Here is a 27,056-nt window from a genome sequence, read left to right on the forward strand (position 1 = left end):
TCTCGCCTAGACAGTGATTATCTTAACTACTTCCCCATAATTTGTTTGTTACTACTTCCAACTTTTCTGGCTGCAGAAGAGAGGATTTGTATAATTTAAAGGCCTTAGCAATTTCAGCAGTGTCCTTTCTTATTTGCAGAAGCAACAGATGTTCACCATTATGCTGGTGAGATCACTTGAAAGGATGATTTCATTTTTGTCTCATCTCTAAATTTTCCCATTGCTAATACTTCAAAAATTATCTTTATTACCCCTTCTCATTGTGACACTCTTCTGTCATTTTAAAATCAGATTTACTTCATACATGCAGAGTTGCACTGACTTGATGTCAGGCAGAATGTTGTAGAACACCTCTGCTTTTACATGTAGCAGACCACTGTTAAGTAAATCTCACACCATTCTCAACCAGCCATTTTTAAGACCAAATGTAATGTACATAATCAAACTTTTTAGATTAGGATAAAACAACAAGAAAATGGTAGCCCTTAGATAAATCGCAATGGTCTCTGGAAAAAAGGACCATATTATTAGAACTATCTATTATCTAAAATGCTTGAGAACAGTATATCTACCAACTATCCAAATTTTGCAGGACAATCCAGATTTTTAGCCTAAAGCTCACAGTTCTGGATTGTCATTTAAATGTTCCATGTTGCCACTTGGGTTTAAGCCAGGCTGAGAAAGACAGACAAGCAGCATGGAAGCACAAAGAAAGAGAAAAAACTCTGGAACTGGTTTTTGGCTTGTGCAAGTGTAGGTGATGCAATACTTTCAATCTATCCATTTCTGTAATGATGTTACTGGCATGTGTGGAGTTAATGAAGTGCTCATTGGATATATTTCAGCGACCTTACTGGCTTATATTGGACTATGGACTGCTCACTGGCTGTTTCTACAATTATTATACTGGCAACGCTGGGGTTAATATGCTAGTTATCCATTTTTTTGTAGTTATTATACTGACATGGCTAAGGTTACTATGCTGATTATCCATTTTTGTAGTAATTATACTGACATGACTGAGGTTAACATTACAACTTTAAGTGCAGGCCACTATGCTTAATTATAATGTTTGTAACAGGCAGCCAAAAAAAGTTATGGCTTGTCTGAAACTAGGGTTGCCAACTTTGCCAGGTTTTAAACCCAGACAAAGGGGTGTGCATGATGACCTTGGTGGTGTGTGTCACTGATTTCATCACACAAACCACCAACATCATCACATGATGACGTTTTCTGGTTGTACGATGTTAGGAGCGTGGCAGTTTTTCTTGAAAAACTGGGGGTGTTCGGGTCAAACCAAAGAGGTTGCAACCCCAAGGATCAAGGACCTAATAATCTAGATATACACATTTTGAAATAATATTAGTGTTGGGTAAGTGTTGTTTTCCTGTTTCGTTTTTTGGGGGGAGGGAATGAAGAGAGAGTTATTCTCACTGTTTAATAGGTAATCTAATACATTTTAATTTCACAGGTTATGATTTGATGTAAGATAACTGGTAAGGGTCCCCTGTCCCCAGTCATAACCTTGAAAAAACTGACAAGATGGGAATCAGGAGTTCCAGATTTTTGTCAAGTTTATTTATTCTATGGCACGTTTTTCAAGAAAATTAAATTTTTGTAGTTTCATTTGGGCTACTAATGTCTGCCTAAACCAGAATTTAAAGTCTAGTAGTGTATCCATTTCCCATTCCAGTTTTGTGCTGCTTAATACGTGGTAGTGTGGGATGTTTTTTCCACCAGATGAAATACACTAGCAGTGATATGAACCTATGAAGGTGCATGCTAACATGAAGCTGACCAGTCAGCAAGGCTGTCAATCATTGTCATCCAAGTTGGAAACAAATTGGTGACATAGCTGCAAACAATGCTGTTAAGTTGGGGGGTACTGATGCGGTTTGAAAGTGGGCCAGAGGGCCTGTGCAATGTGATTAAAAACAAAAAAACATTTCAGATGGCTTCTTCCCTTAAATGTTTTGGCTGTAGCATTTAGGCTATTAAAAATCTTTCTTTCTTAATAATTACTCCCATCCATGGGGGATGAGGAGCTAAAAGTATTGTTAATCCTATAGTTCTAACCATAATTCAAGCAGTTAAGCAATTCTCCTTTTAACCTCTCACTTTCTTAACATGCCCTTACTGATTTTTAATGTTTCCTGACAGTTGAGCTTTTGGCAGGGAAATGACTGTTCTGCTGCTGTGGCCTAAAACACTGCATTTACTTTCACATATTTTAAGTATGTGCATTGTGGATGGAAGGAGTAATATAGATGTGTGTGTTGTGTGGATAAATGACCCAAAACCTATATATTGAGATCTCCATTTTGCATTTGACAGACAAACAACTATAGCTTACACTAGTATAAACACAAGATTTACAGCAGTGTATATCAGTCAGACACACCATACAAGGATCAGCATGACTGCTCCGAGTCTTTAGCTTGGCAGAACAATCATTTTAAACAATATTGTCATCACAGATATTTTTGCCCAAAATATAATGGCATTGTACAGGGAAACGGTTATTACGTTGTCATTGCATTGTTTTTAGAAGAGCGTCAGACTTGCATTGAATACTTTAAAAAGGCACTTGATCTGTGTATTGAACAAATAAATTACACTTATAGCCTAGCTGAAAAACAAAATCAGTACCGAGAGTATAATTACTTTTTATTTTGTTTCAATTTTGCTTTTAAAAAGATTAGGCTGAATATACATACAGTAACACCCTATTTTGTATTCTGGCATCAAAATAAATGCTTTTGTTTACATGAAATACATAATGGTTCAGTACAATATTGCTAGGAGAAGAATTGGTGATATTGTGACTTTAATGAGTGCATTACTTTCATGGTATTTATGTTGTAGTCTTTACATAAAGGGCTCCAGAGGCTCAATTCATTGCTACTGTGCATTACCTTAACCTAAAACAAAAATATACTCATGCTGTCACGTGGAGACAGTTGCCTGTTTAAACAGTCCTTTTTCTATGAAAATCTTGCTGTTTCTGTTTTTTACTGGTGTCCGGGAGGGGGTTCATAGGATTAAAGAACAAAGGAAATGAAGCATTAACAGATGCAAGAGTCCACTATTTTGGCATATATATGTTCATGAGTTTCTTGAAGTAAACAATAATACACCATTATTGGCACACTACATTAAAAACTGTCATTAAGCCATCACATGATGTGCTTCATTGCCCCAAAACATATCTCCTCTCCTGCAGATGATGAAGCGCCTGACGATACCTGCCCTTTCACATTATATGGAATTGATACATATCAAACACATTACATGTAGTGAATCAAGGTATTCACTTAAAAATGCCTCCTTTTGCATTTTTGGCCCATTACCCAGGATCGTCACATGTAATGTGTTTTACATGGGCAGACCCCCCCCCCCCCAAAAAATAGGCAAAAATTATGTTCATAAGTAGGGATGCAACAAATCCAGTTTTTGGGGTTCGGCCGAAACCCCTGAATCCACTGAACCGAATCCTAATTAGCATATGCTAATTAGGATTTGAAAGGGTTAAATTTTGCTGCGGATTTGGTTCGTCCAGGACCGTGGATTTGGCTGAATTCTGCCGTAAAAGGCCAAATACCAAACCAAATCCTGGATTCGGTGCATCCCTATTCATAAGCCCTATTTACTGCAATCTTTTTTAACGATGTATATATATTGTCCCTTCAAAGAACATTTAACACTTTAGGCATAAGCATCCCAAACGAATGGTAGGTAAATGGCACACATGCTTGTTCACCACAACTGTATTTCAGCTAGGCAAGAATAATGCCCAAAACTGCAGCACTTAACACTGCTGGGCTTTGGCCACTAACTGCCTGTACTAGCAGTGTTGGGCAGTTTCCATTAAACTTACTGAAAGCAGCACAGGTGGTTCAGACTGAAACATGCCGGTGGGAAAACTACCCTATTTGCTAACAGCCTAAGAGCCAGAAACCGTTTATTCAGACAATAAACAAATGCACGTGCAAGGAAGCTTGATTAGCATTTTTTTGTTCAAGCCGCCAACTCCAAAAGTAAATTTGCAATGACATGTTGAAACAAAGAAAGATGTTTCAAGTGTAGAAATCTTGGATACTTAAGGAGAAATATGTCTTGTGTTAAACAGATTTCTCCTGAAGATCTGTCTCCTGAGTTTCAGAATGTGAAACTTTTCATGCTAACCATAACGGACAACATTTTCTTTAAACACAGATGTGTGCATGTCTGATCTGTGATCTATGGCTGCTATTGAAAAGGATAACGTACATCTGGAAGGTTTGATGTGGTTCTTAAAAGCCTTTATATTGCACTGCAGGCTACAGGTAAGAGAAACACAACTGCGCTTTCAAAAGAAGATTTTGTCCAAAGCTCTTAATGCAGGTGTGCAAAGGACCTTATATCATAAGTAAACAAAGACCAGCAACTGCCTCCTTTCATCTTATTCTGTGGCAAAATCAATCAAATGTGTCCTAAATATTTAAAGTTTTACCTCAAAATATGTGACTCAGAAAGAAAAAAAGTATAGCACAGACCATCAAACTATAGCTGTACTCAAGTCCTAGAGCAGATTTAAACTGCTGATTTAAGCCCTTCAGACCGATTGAGCAGCTTATTGGCCCATGTATGGGGACACCTGATGGGCCTCCCCAACAGATATCTGGGCAAATATTGGCAGATGTTGATCGTTCAGGTTTGATTTTCCCCATCGGATCAGGGACCACATCAGCTCATTAATGCAATCCTCACTCCGACGGCTCCTGTAGCCCGAAATCACCCACCCTCATCCAGCAACCTCCCAAATGAGCAGATCTTAAAGTGTTTGCCTCCTTTACTGTAAGCAGCCAGTTTAATTGTAGTCCTTGGATAATGGGGAACATAGTGGCATGGTATCCCCCCCAGTGACTCAGAAGTTTTGGGAGGCCTACCTAGTAGGTACCTAGTAAACACCTCACAATGATTATCACCTACCTAATATCCCCGGCCGTTGTTCCTGTTAACAGAAGGCTGCACCTACCCAGGGTAATTCTGTTGATGCTCATCTGGCACAATCATCTTCCCTTCCTGTCTTCTTTTCTCAAGGCCCAAGCAGGCCCATGCACAGTAGAGTGCAAGCTGAACTTGGACACAAAAAGCTGGCTTTTTCACGCTACTGTGCAGTGCTGGGCCTGAAGAAAACATACTCAATTATAATCTAATCACTAGGGGGTGTCCCCCACCAGTGATTATACCTTTAGTTCTCCTTTGAAATACTTGCTGACAAACCAGACAAAATAGTACAAAATTGTATCTTCTTGCTTCACAGCTGTGCAGTTTATTTATTTATTGCTACCATGCTGTAGCATTGCAAATAACTGGTTTGACACAAGATGCTAAATATGGTAATTTTTTTTAAACATGTCTGTTGATTAGAGCCAGTCAAGTATACAAGAAAAGTATGTTTAGTTTTGAATTCAATTGTTTCCCCTGAATCAGAGAGCTATTTTTACTAGGACGGAGCTAAAATATATTCTTAATTGGATCAAAGAGAAGACAGAATGTAAAAATGACAAGACTAACAGCAGCTAGCACATGTGTGCAATTGTCTTTAAACATTAGAAACATTAGAAAGAGTCTAGGATGTTCTAGAATCTAGGATCTTCAGTGATATTCTAAGAGCATCAGACAGTTGTGCTAAAGCCAACCCAACAAGAATCAGTCAATAGCCAGTAGTGTGCACAAGGCTCAACAATACATTCATGTTGTTTATAAATTTGCCTTTAAAGTATTTGTGGGATAACAATTGGATTTTTGCAATTAAAACCACTGGGGGGGGGGGGGGGGGGGTGTCTAACATTTTTGCAGATCCCAGTGATTTTATCTTTCCTTCTCCTTTAAAGGGCTGCTTTAAGGTACAAGTTGGTGCAGATCCATTTGTGGATCCTCACAACCCCCAAAAAATGTGTGATAGAACTACCCTCAATCAGGTAAACTTAAATAAATTAAGACAGTCACTTGAGAAATGGTCTGTGCTTACTGAAGTTGAAATGATCCCCAGATGTCCTGCCCTGGATCAACAGCTATGGGAGTATAAATGAGAAATGTCAAAAATGATATCAAATTAAATGTCTGATGCTGGGGCCCTGGGCAAATGTCCCTTTTGCCCATTTATTAAAACAGCCCATGTCACTTAAAGGGTAAAAAAATAAGTTCAGTTGTTAAATGGATCATGAAGTTCAAGCCATTTTAGTTCAGACATATTTCAAGCTTGTGTGTCTGGTCACATCAATGTTTTGTTCACTCTAAAAAAACATTTCTGCATATGGCTAACACTGTTCAAAAATCTGTTGGGAGTACATTTACTCTACAGTATACTTGAAAATAAAATAGGTTTAAATACTGGGTATAGTCAAAGACTGCATAATAAAAGCAGTAATGCATCATGATTAATGCATCATGGGATTAGCCTTCTCTAAATCTCTTCTAATTCTGAAGCAGTCAGCTGCCCAAAAAAGATTAGCTTAATACTAAAAACAAATTAGCTACTGGGGCAATGCCCATAAGCCAAGCCAACAGAATTAGAGCAGTACAATATTCAATTTGTCAGAAAAACACACCACTGTTGGTTGAATATCTGAACAAAACATACATCTATAACCACTAATGTAAATCTGAATTCCGATCTGAACTAGAGGGGCAACAGGCATTTAGATGGCCAACAGGGATCATTTATGTCCGCAAGCTTTTCCCCAGCAGTTAATCTAAAATCCCTTTTATTCATTTTCTTGCGTCAAAATGCACTCTTTAAACTTCAGTATAGTTGCACTGACCAAGTGGTAGCTCCAGGGTTCCCTTAGCACCCTGCTGCCCATTTGGGCCTAAAAAATCAGACGTAGACAAAATTCTCATGGCGAACACCAGAAATTACACCAGGTGAACTTGCAAAATATTCAACACAACCGTGCTCCATTTGTACCGAAGCACATGCATTGTTGTGTCCATTTTGGTGAATCAACTGCAAATCCAAACTAAGTCTGGAATTCTGGGGGGAAAAAAACTGTTTGCACTCTGCACACTAAGGGGTATATTTATCATACTGTGTAAAAAGTGGAGTGAAGCATTACTGGTTATGTTGCCCAGGGTAACCAATCAGCAAGTAGATTTCAACAGTTAGAAAACCAAAGCAAAGCATCTGATTGGCTGCTATGAGCAACATCACCAGTGATATTTTACTCCACTTTTTACACAGCATGATGAATATACCGCTGAGTCTAGTTCAGTGAATGTGCCCTAATGTCTATAAAAATGAATAACAGAATAGTTTGGTGAGGGCCAGGACCCACATTTGACTGAAAGATTAGGGAATAATATTATCTATGAGCAAAGCAAACTCTAATTTCTTTTCAGACTTTCAATATTATTTTCAAAGTTATAGTTCCATGTTAATTTAAGGAATATCTAGGGCCCATGAATATCTGTTCTCAGTCGTGACTGATGAGCACTTTACAACTTAACATGGCAATTGTGTTCACAATTAAAAAAAAAAAAAAAGGATTCACAAATTTCTATGCAGCTCTAAAGCACTTGGCCCGTGGCCTCATATCATGTAACATCTACATGACTTAATATCTGAATATTTTGCAACTGGAGTTACATTATTCATTATACAACCTTATATTGAGTACAAAACTACAACAAGGATGGACTTGAGGGTTATTTTTTTCATCTAAGTTACTTTTAAACTTTCGTTTTGGTTGCACATAATACAATCTTTTAAAACACGCAAGATAATGGTGGGATATAATGCTATGCTTTTGTCTGATTTGCATGTATTTCTTACTTGCAAATTGCACCCAATTCAACTGAACAGGTAAAACGAGTGCCTTGTACAGGAACAATACGGCTAATTTCTGTAACTGGCAACTTTACCAGCACTGCCTTAAACAGTGTTAGGTAAGATTGGTATTACAGGTATGAGATCGGTTATCTGGAAACCCATTATCAAGAAAGTTCAGAATTACGGGAATGCCATCTCCCATAGACTCCATTATAAGCGAATCATTCGTAAAAATGATTTCCTTTTCTCTTCAATAAAACGGAACCTTGTACTTGATCCCAACTAAGACATAAAAACAATCCTATTGGGTTTATTTAGTATTTAAATGATTTTTATAGTAAAGGTACGGTATGGAGATACAAATTAAGGAAAGAACCCTTATTTAGAAAGCCCCAGGTCTCAAGCATTCTCTGTAACAAGTCCCATACTTGTACTCTACCATGCATTTAAAGCTGATGAATTTGTCACAGTGATTTTCCACCACACCAATTCAGTTTTCCCAAATAATGCGGTTAGTACCGCATTGCAGGCTTTATTCATCTTTTATTCATCTTCTAATTAACCTAAGGTCAGTGGAAACATGCAACCATTCTACTCAAGCACCCCGTTTACTACTTAAAAGCACTGTTCTTTTTTTTTACCCATTACATTCAAAGCATTTTCCTGCTTTCGGGCACATAACATGTGAGTTATGAAAGACATATGTTATGTTTTAGTGTTTCACCTGAGGAAATGGCAGGAATAATAAACCCATGAATCTGATCATTTATATCATCACCACACTGAACACAAGGCTTTATGTTTTGGCTCTTCCTGTCCATTTATATTTGTATTCATAGTGGCTGCAATTAGCCATGTTTCATTACTCTCCTAAGAAACTACTACAGTTCATGCCCCGCACATACACACAGGTCCAAACATTTTCTTAATTTTTCTCTGTGCTTCTTTTCATTTTATAACTCCCACAAGTCCCTATTTAGGAAGGATAGTCCAAATTCACTGACCCAAAAAAAGTAGTTGGGTATAAGCTGGAGCTAGACTGGGAACATGGCCGAAAATATTCCACTTTTTCAATCAGAAATGTTCAGAGGTATTTTATGAAGGCTGTATTTTGGCTAGTTTAAACCATACCTAATTTTTTTTAAAACTTTCCTTATGGGTTTGCAACAAAGGAAACATTAAAAGCCAAATATATATTTGCTTTTTTTTTTCTCCAGTGATTCAGTGAATGTATTACAGGTATAGATCTATTATTCAGAATGCTTGGGACCAGGGGGGGGTCTTTCTGTAATTTGGAACACCATACTGTAAGTCTGCTGAACATCATTTAAAGAAATGCAATAGGACTGTTGAGCCACCAATATTGACTCATGGGGTTTAGCTACAATCAAGTACAGATATTATTATTATTATTATTAACAATTATTTATAAAGCGCCAACATATTCCGCAGCGCTGATATGGGATCTGGAAACCTGTTATCCAGAAAGCTCTGAATTACCGAAAGCCTGTCTCCCATAGACTCCATTTTAATCAAATAATTCAGAATTTTATATATCAGATTTCCTTTTTCTCTAGTAATAAAACAGTACAGGTATTGGACCCATTATCCAGAATGCTCAGGACCAAGGGTATTCCGGATAAGGGGTCTTTCCGTAATTTGGATCTCCATACCTTAAGTCTACTAAAAAATCAATAAAACATTAAAATCAATAGGATTGTTTTGCATCCAATAAAGATTATTTATATCTTATTCGGGATCAATTACAAGGTACTGTTTTATTACTACAGTGAAAAAGGAAATTAGTTTTAAAATTCTGAATTATTTGATTAAAATGGAGTCTATGGGAGACGGGCTTTCCCTAATTTGGAGCTTTCTGGAACGGGTTTCCGGATAAGGGATCCCATACCTGTACCTTGTAATTGATCCCAACTAAGATATAAATAATGCTTATTGGAGGCAAAACCATCCTATTGGGTTTAAATAATGCTTTATTGATTTTTTTAGTAGACTTAAGGTATGAAGATCCAAATTACGGAAAGACACCTTATGCGGAATACCCTTGGTTCCGAGCATTCTGGATAATGGGTCCTATACCTGTACAATCTACTGTTAATTTGTTACAGAAAAAAATAATCATTTTTAATAATTAGGATTATTTGCTTAAAATGGACTCTTTTGCAGATGGCTTTACCCAATCACAGCAAGCAGGTCGCCATTTTGTGGACACTGTTATTAAGGCAAGCTCTGTATCACCCCAAAATCTTGTTTCTGTGCCAGTAAGGGGGGGACGATACCCATGTCCATGCACTGGTTAGGAAATTAGATGGTGAGGGAGGGGGAATGTGAGGGGAACAGCAACATCTAATAAGTTCTGAATTGAAAGTGAAAGTAACTGCCACACGGCGGGGTAAGCAATATATAATTGACAGCTGGGATTTTGAAATGCTTTTATAATGAGCATTGATGTGTTAATAAAAAAAAATGGCTTTTGGTGTCATATTTAATTTGAAAAGGGCTTTTATTATACAGCTTTTTGTGCCTGGGAGACAGGTCCACTTTAAAAGGGCAGTTTGGTCTTGTCTAATTAGCCACTATCAAACACAGACTAGCCACAAGCTCATCATCTCCTATATGGCTCCTATTGTGATTATAATTGCATTTCCTAAAGACAGGAGTGGGCATGGCCTGGTGGTCATTGTGGTGTAGTATTAGATCACGGGGCATGGGCAACCAAACAGGTTCATAAATGGTTGAAACATCTCCCAAGGTTTTGTTACAGCCTGTACACATAGACATCAGAAGTTCATACGATTATAGGGATTCTCCTGTACAAAGTAAAATTTTCCTGGAAAACCTAAGGCTAATGAAGGCCTTTAAGAACTCCTCTTCTATTATAAACAGCATTTAACTATATATCAAGCCTTTAGTGGAGGAGATAAAGAGAGCTGGATTACCTTTGTTTAATACAAAACTACTTTTACAATAAACTACACATTAGCCTATATTCCCACATTAGCCTATATTCCCAATGATGAGAAATTGACCTCTTAGCATGTAAAGGCTTTATATTTAGCACATAATGTATCGTCAAAAGTTATTTTTTCCATATGCAGTCTTTATTAAGTGTAAATGTAGTACAAATTAGAAGTGTGAGGAAAAGGAACTTTATTGTAACACATCTTGGTTGTAAAAATTCCATATGGATTCTGTATTAACAAGACAAAGCCTGGAGCATCCCATGAAGTACAGTATATCCATTATTTCAATAAAAAAATATACACATAAAGCAAAGGAAATACCAAAGGCCTTCCAAAATTATCCAGCTTAATTTGAGCACTGGGAACTGAAATTTAATCTAAGTCGTTTTGGCAGCAGGCTGTTGATGAGTTTACCACGCATGACACCCAAAGAAAAGGATTTCATGCAGACAGATTAGAAAATAAGTTCTGAAAATAGGACACACTCATTAAAAAGTATTCAAACAGAAAATGTTCTCGGTGTGAATATCTAGAATATATTTTGAAGACAAGAACATTTCTGTTAATGGGTCTCCATGGAAAAACATATAGATGAGACTCTCATCACATTTTAAACCAATGGGTTTGACAAATCTAATTTTAGTCAATCATCCAGAATCTGCAGAAAATACATTTTCACTGTAGTTACTATAGATGCGCTACACATATACTGGTCTGGTATGTTATGATACAAATGTATCTTACTAACCATGCATCATTCTAGCCAGTGGGATGGCATTGCGGGGAGATTAGTCACCTGCAACAACGAAGATTTGTCGCCCATGTGCCACTGCCCTAAGCCTTAAATATTATGTATTTGTAACTTATCACTAATGTGTACACACTTAAAGGGACTTCTGATCTGAGTTGAGATATTAAAGTATGAATTCAACTGTCAGTGCCAAAGAGGACGCTATCCTAACCCTGATTTGCAAGCAATATTACAATTGCAGCTTCTAAGGACTACTAGTGACATTCTACATAACTTCTGTATACTTGTCTGGAGCTTGAAGGTTAAATTAAAAAAAAAAAGCTGAGAACACATTAATACAATGAAGTAAAATAACATGGGAGTATATAACACCAGGGGAGCAGGAAGCATTCCAGCCAATAATATGGCTTGAAATATAAATAATTTAGAAGGCAAACATTTCATAGAACAAATTATACAGACAGGCTCGCATATACAATGCAGTGTGGTCATAAACCAGCGTCTGGCCTTGGAAGCCACTCTGAAGTTTGCTATTGCAGCAGGCTGTCTAGTAAGGGCTGACTCCCAACTGAACACTCAGCATTTGCAGAGAGTTGAAAAGTTACATAACCAGCAAATTAAACAAATACAAGGAAATAATGTATATATTATGTCTCAGATAAAAAGACTATCGCAAAATCAGTCTATAACTCACCTGCTTCAGACAGTCGTACTAAAGAGTAACAAGCTTTACTTCCCCAATATGTTTAGTAAGCTTTAACTCTTTAGCACTGTATCTATTCTATGCACGTCATCCCTTGGCAATGCATGTGTTTGTTGTACCCACAGGGACAGCGACCAATGCTGGATGCAGAAAAAACATAGATCAAAACCAATTTTGCTTTTCATCTTCATCCCTGTGGGTACAGACGCACAAGCAAACAAGAGTTAATAAAGCGTTTCTATACCAAGGAATGCACGGAACTGCACCTTACAGAAGATGCATTAAAAGTCCCCTTAAGGTATGGGCACACCTTAAAGGAACAGTAACACTGAAAAATTAAAGAGCTTTAAAGTAATAAATATATAATGCACTGTTGCCCTGCACTGGTAAAACTGGTGTGTTTGCTACAGTAACACTACTATAGTTTATATAAATAAGCTGCTGTGTAGCCACGGGGGCAGCCATTGAAGCTGGAAAAAAGGAGAAAAGGCACAGGTTACATTGCAAATAACAGATAAGTTCTGTAGAATACAATAGTGTTTTATCTGTTATCTGCTATGTGCCTGTGCCTTTTCTCCTTTGAATGGCTGCCCCCATGGCTACATAGCAGCTTATTTATATAAATTATAGTAGACTTTCTGAAGTAAACACACAACTTTTACCAGTGCAGGGCAGCAGTACATTATATTTTAGTTACTTTTATACACTTTCATTTTTTGATGTTACTGTTCCTTTAAGATCCGCTCGCTTGGAGATGTCGCCAAGCGTGCGGATCTTCTCCCGATATCCCCCACCTACTGGTGGGCGATATCGCGAGAATCCAGGCTAATTTGATCGTTTGGCCCTGGGGCCAAATGATCGAATTATAATGACGGGCACAGGCAAAGTCGGTCTGGGGACCGCATCAACTAGCTGATGCGGTCTCTGATCGGACTAGATTTTTAAACCTCCCGTCGGCAGTGCCCATACACGGGCCGATTAGCTGCCGAATCGGTCTAAGGGACCGATATCGGCAGCTAGAATCGGCCCGTGTATGGGCACCTTAAGTCACTCTGCCGTGCAATCTTAAGGGGTTATGTAATAAAAGGCACCAAGTTTGCCCAGGTGTAGTAACCCGTAACAACCAGTCAGCTGGTAGGATTTACTGGTCACCTATTTGAAAAGCAAACATCTTATCTGTTGCTATGGGTTAAAGAAAATCTCTTCATTATACTAGACCAACTCCTTTATAAGACAAATATCAATATTTTATTGTTCAGCCTTTCTTAAAAAACACACACAAGAGCAATGAATAATGTGTCAAATATATCTTTAGTGATAGTGCTAAGTGATGTCACTATAAAAGAACTTTTAAAAGGACTGCATGTGAATCATCATGGAATACTTTGATGACATTATTGTCTATATAATAGAGCTGATATTGCTGTGCTGATGGAACATACAAGGTGCACATATCTTATCTGGCTACTTATGGTAAGAAACTAGATATGTACACCTTAAACCTGCTTCAAATGTGGGTCCCATTCATGTAACTGGAAATGGATTGAATAGTGGCTAGATTACAGCTGCACTGGGTTGGCAGTACTTGCACCTAAGGAGAAGGAAAGTCATTTTGGCATTTTATTGCCAATAGTTTCGCCACATTAGTGGCACCAAGGACACTAAATTTATTCTGCAGAAAGCATTACCATACTTAAGTAAAGAGTCCTATAAGCTTTCTCTGTTTAATATTGCAGCTGCCATTTTAATAGCTTCCTGTTAGCAGCTCTAGCCTTGGTAGCTCAGATTACACATTCCTAAGGGTGGGGGGAGTGTGTTTTATTAATTCTTATGGGAGGGGGTGGGCAGGAGAGGGGAGAGAACTGCTCAGACTCTGGCCCCTGCAATGAAGGATTTTTCTGAGAGGAAGTCAGATACCCAAAGAACATGTTCCCAAAAAAGGAAACAAGAAATCCTGCATTTCTTTTGATAGAGGACTCTTTTCTGTGAGTGCTTATGGCTGTATTTATATAGACCTTTCTGATAAAGCTTACTTAGTTTTTACCTTTCCTTCTCCTTTAACCAATACATCTTGCTAAATTTGATTCATTCAGTGAACTGGACACCCTTGTATGCATTTATGCTACATCATGAGTTCAGGTACAAACACATAAAATGTGTAGTGGTGTTACTGCCACTAGGTAAGATGACTACCTTGGCTCAGAAGGCACTTCTGTAAGGGTGGCAAATAGAAGTTTCATGCACAGCCACAGATATCTGAATGTCCTGTAACAGGGTGAGGTGCTCTTTGCCGTTTTAAAGCAGATTGTGGATCTGTAACCAGAACAGTCATCCACATTTGGGTCAGAAATACCTGGCTTCTAAATAAGGTGAGTCGTTTTAAAGAATTTGTTTTCTGATGCAAATACTCATTGAGAGCTCTACACACGTGTAATTAAACTCTTTCACTACAATGCAACTGGTATACATACTGTAAGGTAGGGATTGAGAACCAATGCCTTTGTCATTTCACAACTTGTTCTCTAAGACCAACTTGTTTTGTGGTTTGTAAATCTGTAAATAGGTATTTACAGATTAGGTATAGGTATTCCAGATTTCTCCACCAGCAAATGTCATAGTTGTGCCATAATTCATATCTGGTTATAGAGCTTATCAGGGATGACCAGTGTGCAGTCCTCCAGCTCATGCTAAACAACAACTCTCGCCCTCCAGTATCTGAAGGCTACATGCTGAACGTTGTCTTTAATACAAGAAGTGCCCTGTGTGTAGGAAACACACAAAACCCAAATTAAAAGACAGACAGGGTATTACACCCTTACTCATGTAGAGCCCCTATTTGGTGCACAGGAACTTATTTAAGAGAAAATGTTGTCTAGAAAGTGGGGGGTTAATGGGACTTGCCCAAACAACCACTTCTGGGGCTTTTGCACCCAAGTGTCACAGAGCTTGTCAATGTCTGTGCTTAGTAAACAAATGTCCTATATACAGTGGCTTGCAAAAGTATTCGGCCCCCTTGAACTTTTCCACATTTTGTCACATTACAGCCACAAACATGAATCAATTTTATTGGAATTCCACGTGAAAGACCAATACAAAGTGGTGTACACGTGAGAAGTGGAACGAAAATCATACATGATTCCAAACATTTTTTACAAATAAATAACTGCAAAGTGGGGTGTGCGTAATTATTCAACCCCCTTTGGTCTGAGTGCAGTCAGTTGCCCATAGACATTGCCTGATGAGTGCTAATGGCTAAATAGAGTGCACCTGTGTGTAATCTAATGTCAGTACAAATACAGCTGCTCTGTGACGGCCTCAGAGGTTGTCCAAGAGAATATTGGGAGCAACAACACCATGAAGTCCAAAGAACACACCAGACAGGTCAGGGATAAAGTTATTGAGAAATTTAAAGCAGGCTTAGGCTACAAAAAGATTTCCAAAGCCTTGAACATCCCACGGAGCACTGTTCAAGCGATCATTCAGAAATGGGAGTATGGCACAACTGTAAACCTACCAAGACAAGGCCGTCCACCTAAACTCACAGGCCGAACAAGGAGAGTGCTGATCAGAAATGCAGCCAAGAGGCCCATGGTGACTCTGGGTGAGCTGCAGAGATCTACAGCTCAGGTGGGGGAATCTGTCCATAGGACAACTATTAGTCGTGCACTGCACAAAGTTGGCCTTTATGGAAGAGTGGCAAGAAGAAAGCCATTGTTAACAGAAAACCATAAGAATTTCCGTTTGCCGTTTGCCACAAGCCATGTGGGGGACACAGCAAACATGTGGAAGAAGGTGCTCTGGTCAGATGAGACCAAAATGGAACTTTTTGGCCAAAAGGCAAAACGCTATGTGTGGCGGAAAACTAACGCTGCACATCACTCTGAACACACCATCCCCACTGTCAAATATGGTGGTGTCAGCATCATGCTCTGGGGGGGCTTCTCTTCAGTAGGGACAGGGAAGGAGGTCAGAGTTGATGGGAAGATGGATGGAGCCAAATACAGGGCAATCTTGGAAGAAAACCTCTTGGAGTCTGCAAAAGACTTGAGACTGGGGCGGAGGTTCACCTTCCAGCAGGACAACGACCCTAAACATAAAGCCAGGGCAACAATGGAATGGTTTAAAACAAAACATATCCATGTGTTAGAATGGCCCAGTCAAAGTCCAGATCTAAATCCAATCGAGAATCTGTGGCAAGATCTGAAAACTGCTGTTCACAAACACTGTCCATCTAATCTGACTGAGCTGGAGCTGTTTTGCAAAGAAGAATGGCCAAGGATTTCAGTCTCTAGATGTGCAAAGCTGGTAGAGACATACCCTAAAAGACTGGCAGCTGTAATTGCAGCAAAAGGTGGTTCTACAAAGTATTGACTCAGGGGACTGAATAATTATGCACACCCCACTTTGCAGTTATTGATTTGTAAAAAATGTTTGGAATCATGTATGATTTTTGTTCCACTTCTCACGTGTACACCACTTTGTATTGGTCTTTCACGTGGAATTCCAATAAAATTGATTCATGTTTGTGGCTGTAATGTGACAAAATGTGGAAAAGTTCAAGGGGGCCGAATACTTTTGCAAGCCACTGAAATTAAAACATCTTCTTTCAGGGCCACAAACAAAGACACTTGTGGTTACTCTGATATTATTATATATCATCATAGGAGGTACCCTAACACTAATTTGTCTAGATCACAGCATGTTCCTTGTGGCTATAACACTTGTTAATATGGAAATTCCCTTTAGCAAGGCAGGGGTACAGCTTGCCACAGTTTTATAGTGAATAACCAGCATTATATTTAGACCCACATAAAAGGTCTTCTTGAAACTGGTTACAATTCAAAGAATTGCATGTGTCCCCCAAATGGCCAATGTATTTCAAAACTTCAACCTTTCCAGTGCCTCTGGCTAACAATTCCTTTAGTTTTGCTAGTAGTGGCTTTGGAACCTGGTAATTTTCTCTTTATATGCTAAATAAGACAAAAAGTATTTATAAATAGTAATTTTCAAAAGGATATCAAAATGTAATAACTAAAAGTCAAAATAGTCAGCACTGCTTTAAGCTAAACTCCAATTCCTAAGACAATAATACTTCATATTACTATTTCAGGAGATTATATGAAGGAAATAATTCACTATGTTTATATTAACCAGGTAGAGCATATAGATGCCACAAAATCTAACTCTGCTGAGGAAGTACAGCTTTTCATTGACAGTATAGTTTAAAAGAACATGCTCTTATTGAAACATCATTTGCAATGATTCCCTTCTCACAGAGTACCTGTGCATGTAAATGAACACTGAATGTCAAAAACGGAGACAGGAAGAAATCTCTTAAATGCCAAAGATGCAATTAAAACTCTAGTTTCCCTGACTTTCACTAAGTACCTGAGGATATGTAATGGCGTGCATGCATATGACGTGAGTATATTTAATGCTCGAGCTAGCACAGCCTCATAACAATGCAAGGCACTACCAAATAATCTCATAGGAATTACTAACTACTAGTTACCTGGATATACAGATGGTATTTGCAAATCTATTTAATCTGTAAAGGGATCAATGCTTTCTAGCTTTCAGATGGCGATCACTGACCCCAGCAGACAAAAATTATAGCTTTCCGAGTCTACATTTTTATTGTAATAGTTACTTTTCATTACTTCCTATAAGACCTTAGTAACCGGATAGCTGCTGAAATACCAAGCTGTGAGCTGCCTAACAAAAAGCTGACTAAAAAAAAAGTATCTACGTATGCATAGGCAACGAATCACTTTCATTTTAAAGAAACATACAAATTGCTTTTTTGATATTAAGCACTAACACCCAATTCTAAAAAAATACCTGTAACTTGTTTAAACACAACCTCAAGTTAAAAACGTTAGTTGTATGACACACTTTTTTTTTCCTTTCTCAAATCACAGGACTAACCCGTCTGGGCATGTTAAAAATAAACACTGTAATTTCATAAATTATACCTTACTTTAATTAGTATTTTATACAAATGACATACCTTGCATACTCACAACCTGATGCATGAATAAAAAATGACTGCCAAAGGCAGCTGAGGTCTCTCCCATATGCCTTTATGTGTCCCAAAATAATAAACAGATCAATAATAATAGCTGAATAGGTTTACTAGCATCTCATAAGACACCAGCCTCCTCTAATTGTAATTTATAAGGGCAGTGCAGTATGCCCCCAATAAAAGGGATGTAGGAGGAGTGTCAGATAATAGACTTAATTACTGGACTGGCTAATATCTGGTTTGACTCCTTGTGATGTTGCATGAGTCACCATCTCTAAACACCTTTGGCAACAAACATACATACATGGGATTATCCACTTGTTTAGCAAAGGGTACCAAAAAAAACCCAAATCAGGCTGCTCTTATAGGGGACCTGTCATCTTAAGAAAGAATTGTTTTCTATTGTGTTTGTCAAGCAAAATAAACTTTACTTACACTACATTAATTATTTTAATCTTATTTTCTTCAGCCTTGGAATTCCCAATTGCAGCAAGCAGACAGGCACCATTTTGTGGACACTGTTATCAAAGCAGGCATTGCATCCTGCCAAAATCTTGTTTCTGTGCCAGTATGGGGGAACCTGATGCCCATGTCCATGCATTGGTTATAAAATTACATGGTGAGGAGAGAGGAGGAATGTGAGGAGTGCAGCAACATCTAAGAAGTTCTGAATTGAAAGTGAAAGTTATTATGACTTTCCTTGGGCCAGGTTGGAGCTGCAGATTCCTATGGTAGTTTTCCAAAATCATGCACAGAAGGATCAAAGTCGGAAAGGTTTTCCCGCTGTTTACAATCGTTCGGTACGAAATTTCGTGACTTTCGGATCGCCAATACGATATTATTGTGACTATTCCGATTTTTTCGTAAGCATTTTCGTGATATTTGCGATCATCAGAAATTATCGTAACCAATCCGAATTTTAACCATTTCGGGATTCAAACTCGTGATTTAATGAATTTGGCCCTTAGTGTATGGCATATATTTTCAGCAAGCCGAAAATCTCTTGCTGAAAATAGCGCCATACGCTCCTACCTGTGCCTGCACCTAAACAAATGAAATACGATCAGGTGCGGGCACATGTAAGCGATATCTGCTGAAGATATAAAGTGTTTTTTGGCGGGTATCGGCTACATGTGCCTGCACCCGAGAAAATTTCATTCATTCAGGTACAGGCAGAAGGTAGGGTAAATTTACAGTTACGGGGCGTATTCAATACGCCCGTGTGGCATCAGCCTAAGGTAGTCACATACATAAAGATCCGCTCGTTTGGTGAGGTTGTCAAACGAGTAACTATATCACTGATACGATTTCAGACCGCTCCTCACCCTGACACTATTTTCACCAGAGATGAAAGGGTAGGCCTGTCTGAGGGCCCCATAAACGGGCTAACAAGCTGCTGACCGTTGGGAGCTTTTATTGCCCAGTGTATAGGCATCTTCAGAATTTGACTCTCTAGCCAACAATCAGCTTGCAAGGTGCATATGTAGAGCTGTCTGACACAAACCCCTGCCCACTAGTTACTTAATAGATATTCCAGGCTGCCCCCTAAATAACTAAGGCTGATGCCACACCAGGCGTAGGGCTGATTTTTTCGGCAAGCGGAAAAACGCTTGCCGAAAATTCAGCCCTACGCCTGCTACTTGTGCCTGCACCCGAATGAATGGGATACGCTCGGGTGCAGGCGCATGTAGCCGATATACGCACGAAAACGCGAGAGAATGCAAAGTCTCGCGTTTTCATGCGTATATCGGCTACATGTGCCTGCACCCGAGCGTATCCCATTCATTCCGGTGCAGGCACAAGTAGCAGGCGTAGGGCTGAATTTTCGGCAAGCGTTTTTCCGCTTGCCGAAAAAATCAGCCCTACGCCTGGTGTGGCATCAGCCTTAACTATACCAGATAGTGATTGAGAGAGCACCTTTGATCAGTTATATTATAATTAGAATAACAGTTCTAAGGCCAAGAAAAGTTCTAGATAGGTTATCCTCAACCAATGGCTTGTGAGCAACATGTTGCTCACCAACCCCTTGGATGTTGCTCTCAGTGTCCCCAAACCAGGTAGTTATTTTTGAATTCCTGACTTGGTGGCAAGTTTTGGTTGACCAAAAACAAGATTTACTGCCAAATAAAGCCTCCTGTAAGCTGATAGTGTGCATAGAGGCTCCCTAATAGCCAATCTGAGCCCTTATTTGGCACCTCCATGAACTTTTGTGATGCTTGTGTTGCTCTCTAAGTCTTTTTACATTTGACTGTGGCTCACGAGTAAGAAAGGTTGGGGACCCCTGTATTATATTATTTTTATGTAGATATATATTAATCTTTCTATACCTTAAATCACGAAAAAATACTTAAATGCAAAATGAATGGATGCACAGGGGTCAAACAACCAACAGATATCAACAGTATGTTGATAAAGGGATCATCCACCAAATCCCCATATTGAATATACACTTTGGATATATGTTTAACGGAACAGAATAAGAGGAGTTTGCACTGAGCATTTCAGCATATATTTTGTATTTGTACCTTTAAACTGGTGCTGCAATGAAAATGGTGGTGGTGGGGTCTATAACAGCAGAAACAGCAAAGACAGTAGCCTTCATGCTGGTTAAGTTAAATCCCTGCTGTATGTGTAGTCACATAGTTTGCCAAGGTAAATAAATAATCTATTAGTGCCACACTGCAGTACAGTTTTTTTCAGATCTGATGCACTGATAATTACACCAAATTTCTTGTTCCTGGCACTAATGCATTTTATTGACATTGAACGTGTGTACAAGCCTGCAGCCCTGCAGTTGTTGTGGTATCCCAGCATCCTCAGCCAGCGCTGATAATTATAGGTTCACCACAATAGTAGGGCAACTGTTATAACAGTTTTGTATTTTATTTTTTTTATCCTGGTAAGAACTTTTACTTGTTTGCTCACTTGATGATTAACCCCTTAGTGTTTTAGAGACTTCAGCTGCTCTTTAGTTGCAACTTTGAATATGAACATTTAAAGTATTCTGACTGCTTGAAACTCATGAGTTGTTTTTCTTTGCTCTGTTCCAATCCTCTTATTTTTCTTGAACACATTTCTCTGGTTTTCTGCTCTATGCTGCAATCCTTTAGGTTTTTTTTCTAGTAGAATATAGTTTACACTCCAGCTGGAGAAGCTGCAGATAAAGCACACAGAACTCACATAGCCGAGACCTTTATCTAAGACGGAAATCTCTTGGATCTTTCTATCTCTTTATTGTGTTCTGAGCCGATCATAAGAGAAACTGCTTACAAGAAATGTTACTCTTGTGTCATGGCCTTCAAAACTGGGAGCTATTTTGGCCAATCTCAGCTGTTAGTTGAAAGACGATAAACATCGGAACTTTTTTAACAGAGACCTAAACTGCCCTTAACATTTTCTCTGCCAGGGCAACAACTGTCCTTACAGAACAAAATGTAATGTGCATACAAGCCGCTTTCACCTCTGCTTCAATTTCCAGCGCACTTACACATCACATAAAAAATGCACAATAGAATATATAGTTCACTTCAGGAAAGGTAAAAGGAAGTCAAGCCAAAATTAAAGAACACAAAACCATTCTAAGCAACCTAATAAACATTCATTAACCACTATTATATCTAAAAGTAATTTCTATTGATAGCATTATTTTTTGTCCCTTTCTGCATTGCTGGTTCTTTCCCCTGAAACAATATATAGTAGAAGTCAGCCTCACATACTTAGTTTCAAGCCTGTTAATTAGATGGTTTCAGGGCAGAGAATAGAAAGGGACAGATACTGCTGTCAACAACAGTTTCATTTAGAAATCAATGTAATACCATTGCCAAAATGTAATACATGTACGTTGAAAATTATGTAGAATTTCTTTAATTAGGGAAACATTTGGGGGTTTACATTCCCAATTCACAAGAATTAGTAATAAAATCATAGTCTAAACCAGTGTTTTTCAACCTTTTTTGGGCAAAGGCACACTTGTTTCATGAAAAAAATCACGAGGCACACCACCATTAGAAAATGTTAAAAAATTTAACTCTGTGCCCAGCAGCAGTGCCCCCCTAGTACATTGGTGCCCAGCAGCAGTGCCCCCTAGTACATTGGTGCCAAGAGCAGTGCCCCCCTAGTACATTGGTGCCCAGCAGCAGTGCCCCCCTAGTACATTGGTGCCAAGAGCAGTGCCCCCCTAGTACATTGGTGCCCTGCCTACGGCACACCAGGCAACATCTCGCGGCACACTAGTGTGCCGCGGAACAGTGGTTGAAAAACGCTGGTCTAAACTAACAATTTCTAAAGTGAATTCTGGAGGGAGTTTATATAATAGCCCAAAAAGGAAACAAACGAAGTAATTAGGCATGCTGTTTCTAAATCGAAGAATCTGTTGCTGTAGTTTTAAAGAATAATTAATACAACCACAATTTTAAAAGCTCTGGAAATAAATGATAGATTCCAAACTCTTGAGAAATGCATTCTAAGCACTTTAAACTAACCCTGCACAGTATAGAAGTGTTAAAAGATAAAACACTACTCCTTCTACTCCTGCCAACAAAGGTAAGATATCTTTAACAGTTAAAGGACATATAAACATACTGTAGCTTATAACAACCATATGGAGTTCTCATAAAAACAGGAGAGGACACTCTGTGGGCATCTACAGACTCAGAGAAAAGGCTGATTTGCTGACTGTGCTCTTAATGCACTAAGCATAGTATCATCCTGTCACTGCAAAAAAAAAAAAAAGAGCATATTTCTTTGTGAAAATGCAACTTTTGTGTTTCAGCAAAAATGTCAGCGGATCAGCCTTTTCTCTGAATGAGAAGAAATGCAAGAAGGGAAACTGCCTAATGTGACTCTAACCTAATAGAATCAAGTTTCACACCCTTGTGCCATTATTAAGAGGGCCCTAGCAAATAATCAATATTAACATAAGCATGGCTAGGTTAACCTGTGGCTTCTGATCAGGGACTGAAGTAAAAGCTTTATTGTGGTCAGAAATCCATTACTTTGCTGTAAATGGAGTGACTAGTTTTGAGAAACATGCTGTATACACCTGCTGCAGACCACCCATCCAGAACAACTGTACAAGCTAAAATCACAGGAGGCTGGTGCAGAAATTAAGCCACTTTTCCATTTAGGTTAGGGCTATGGGACATGGTGCAATGTTGAACCCCTTGTTAGAAGACAGGGTCAAAATGCCCAAAATCACACCTAGTTGCAATCTATATGGATATAAATATACATACACTACTCATAGAAGGAGTATATAACTTAACTTACTGCACCAGCCTAAAGTTTCAGCATCTCAATAGCAGTAATGATCCAGGACTTCAAACTACTGGGGGCATCTTTGGAGGCACAGATCTTGCCTGCTAAAGAGCTTAAAGGGCTGTGGTTGCCTTGGACTGGTACAGAAGTCCAAAACATAATGTACCACTTTTCTGGCCTACTTCTTTAGTTAGGCTTTATTTCTCCTTTAAGCTCTTGTTGGACTTTTGTTGCCTGAAAAAACCCACTGCAGTCTCCATTTTGTTTAGACAACTGTCTGAAAGTAGTTCAGTAAGTCTTTTCATATAATATACACAGAGAGCAATGTGAGTAGTTTGGGAGCATTTGGGTACCCTGTAGTTGGGCTATTAATGCAATGCCAAAGTGCCTGAAATTTTTCCAACGTGCCATTGTCATATCAATCATAGCACACAAGACATTTTTAGTAAAATGCTCAGGCAGAAAACAGCAGAGCTCAAATACATATAACACTTCTGTGGTGTTTGAACTATAATGGCTGTTTAGGGGCAAAACTACTTGTTGTTCAACAAAAAAAAGATAGATATGATAGATACATAATCTATTAATCATCTATTATCACATTCCATACTTACTTTTCTCTTGCTCATTTATTGCTATGCATTCCTTGATGGAGTCTGTAATCCCCAAGCTTGCAGCAGTGGGGAGAGGGCCTAGTAGAGATTCTATAGGAAGTGGCTTCACGGTGTGCTCATAACAAATCCCTTTAGATGTATCATTAGCAAGTTCACTGTAAAAATCCTTGTTTAAGTGATTAGCGGCTGCTTCCAGGTCTTCATCATCATCTTCTTCTGCAAGTATGCTAGAAGTGTTGTCTTCTGAACCTACAAAACAAGATTAAGATCGGTTTTGGGGGTAGCTCAAACATTTGAGACCTAAATACAAATAGGATTTCAACTGATAAAATGTTTTAAAAGACACTTTTAAAATACAGCAAAGTAAATAAATATTATTGTCCTTAAAAACATGGTGAGCTGCTCTTACCATTTTTAGCATATGAAGCATATATTCCTTTGGGCTTTGGTCTGCTACTCTCCAGCTCATTCTCTATTTCATCTTGATAACTTGATATTTCCCCTGCCAACCAAAATTAAAAGGTATACTACAAAAGTGAAGAAATCATCAATATAGGTTATACTTATTGCAGGTCAATGGAAAATAATGCTTTTTACCTTCTACTTCATCAAGTTTTTTTGCCAACTCTTGCTCAAGCTAAAATAAAAAATAAAAATAAAATTAATGAAATACAGTTCTAAAATTGAGATAGCATTTTACATTAAAATTGGCATGGTGTAAACATTTTGAGAATGTTTTTCATATGATTATTTTCATATGTACTTTGTTATTGGCCTTTACAAGATGCAAGCATTGCACTTTTAAGGGCGCATAAGATTAGTCAGACTTTTTTCCTGCAGCTGTTCAGTTTTGAAAACCCAAGGGGGGAAAAAATGGGACAAAATTATAGAAAAAAAAAGGGGGGGGGAATTCCCTTAGACAATCATGAAACTCAAAATGTAATATGTAACCCATTTTTTATTTACTTTTAGTGACAAATTTTGAATCTATCCAATTTTTTCAAGTTATTGAACTTTTAGTTGTAGTGCTTCTGAATGCCAGTCTTAATAGCTGGCAGAGAAGATTTGATTTAGACCTGGGATTATGTAATTAAACAACCAATCAGGTTGTTTAATTACATAATCAGGTAAAATGTAATGGTCACCTGTTACACAATCAGGTAAAATGTACTAGTCACCGGTTTAGGGCTCTGGCACACGAAATCACTCCACCGCGTATGCCATCCCACCAGCGATTTACATTTTCGCCGGTGGGATGGCATTTCGGGGAGATTAGTCGCCCACGAACAGGGAGATTTGTCGCGGGCGACTAATCTCCCCAAGTGCCAGAGCCCTTAAAAACAAATGTCTTAATAGTTGCTGTGGTTTACTGCACCTGGGCAAACAAAATGTTTTGTTTTATTTCATATGGGGGATAGGGAGCAATGTAAAAAATCTTAACAGAAAAAAATATGGGTGCTATGCATAATGTTTAACTGTCTAATGAAGACTATTACATTGAAAAAAGTGAATGCTTATCTTTATGAAAACTGTTTTCGGTTTTATTGCCTTTCCCTCTTAATGGCAATGGCACACAGATTTGTCACCTGCTGTAAACCTGCACTGTCACAGCAACAAATCTCCAAAAAAAGGCTTTGCCATTGCATACCATTATTAGCGCCTCAAGTAAAACATTAATTGTGGCGATTGTGGAGATATAGTTACTAAAGTTAGGTTTGTATGGGGAGAGTTACCTGTTGTATTTTAACCTTCCTTTGACCAGCAGTAAAGGAAGGAGGATCACACTCTTGTTCCAAATCAATCTTCATAAATTCATCAATTGTCAGTTGACTTGTTGGAGTATCTTCAAATTCTGTTAATCTATAAGACAAACACAGCTAAATAAAAAAGACTATTCTAAACAATACAAAAACTATGCCCTTCCCTTGCAAAATAGAAAAATCTAGAACAAAAATCTACCTTAAATCAAAGAAAAATACCTTGCAGGCAGTAGCATAACAAGTGGGCACTGGGCACTGCCCCCCCCCCCCCCAAAAGAAAAAAAATCTTCAGAGGGCCCTGTCACACACAGGAGCTCCCACCTAAAGTACCCAACAGAGCTACTATGCTGAAGCTGCTGTTATGATTTACTAGCAGATAAAACTAGTTGATGTGCAAAATCATATGGTAAACATGTGCTTATTCATTTGTTTGATAAACATGACCTAAAAACTTTGATTACTCAGGACAAATGCCATTGCATCACCAAATGTCCCTATTTTAGTTTTAGCTCAACAAAACATGTTTTTTTCAATATTGTAGGAACACTTTTTTATTACTGTGGCTGCTGTTCGAAGCATCTCAATAATGCTACTGTTCTGCAAAAGCTGCTCCTTTAGGGCGAGGGTCCACATAGCAGATTTGTATACAAAAATTTTGTACATATGCATTGTGTACATAGGCAGTGGGGAAAGCAGATCCACTTTTATGCATTCACCCCTGTAACTCAATTGACAGGTCTGGCATCTGCTGTGCAGCGCTACACTGAGTGGATATCCGAGCGAAAACATGAAAATGTGCATTTTCACTCTATGTAACTCCACACAGGCCACCGGACCTATTAATGGAGCTATAGGGGGGAGTACATGAAAGTGGATCTGCTTTCCTCCCTCCACCTGTGTACAAAACACAGGTGGAGAAAAGCGGACAATCTGTTATGTGTGCCCTTGCCCTTAGTCCCATCAATCTGGTCCTTGTATAAGAATAGAGAGCATACAGTGATTTTACCATTGCACACTTAAGAATGTCAGTGCCGTATATACTCGAGTATAAGCCGATCCGAATATAAGCCGAGGTACCTAATTTAACCTAAGAAAACTGGAAAAACGTATTGACTCGAGTATAAGCCTAGGGTGGGAAATGCAGCAGCTA

General features: G+C 38.5%; 1 protein-coding gene across 1 annotated transcript in view; it reads right to left on the minus strand.

Moving 5' to 3' along the window:
- The window catches only part of brf1 (BRF1, RNA polymerase III transcription initiation factor 90 kDa subunit), a 165,676-nt gene that overhangs the window by 44,198 nt on the left and 94,422 nt on the right, over positions 1-27,056 (minus strand). The window contains 4 exon segments of the mRNA NM_001195621.1: positions 24,147-24,395; positions 24,556-24,648; positions 24,744-24,783; positions 25,880-26,006. Of these exon segments, the coding sequence (NP_001182550.1) occupies positions 24,147-24,395; positions 24,556-24,648; positions 24,744-24,783; positions 25,880-26,006 (509 nt within the window).

Source organism: Xenopus tropicalis, chromosome 8, assembly GCF_000004195.4.
Source record: "Xenopus tropicalis strain Nigerian chromosome 8, UCB_Xtro_10.0, whole genome shotgun sequence".
In the NCBI taxonomy this organism is placed as follows: Eukaryota; Metazoa; Chordata; class Amphibia; order Anura; family Pipidae; genus Xenopus; species Xenopus tropicalis.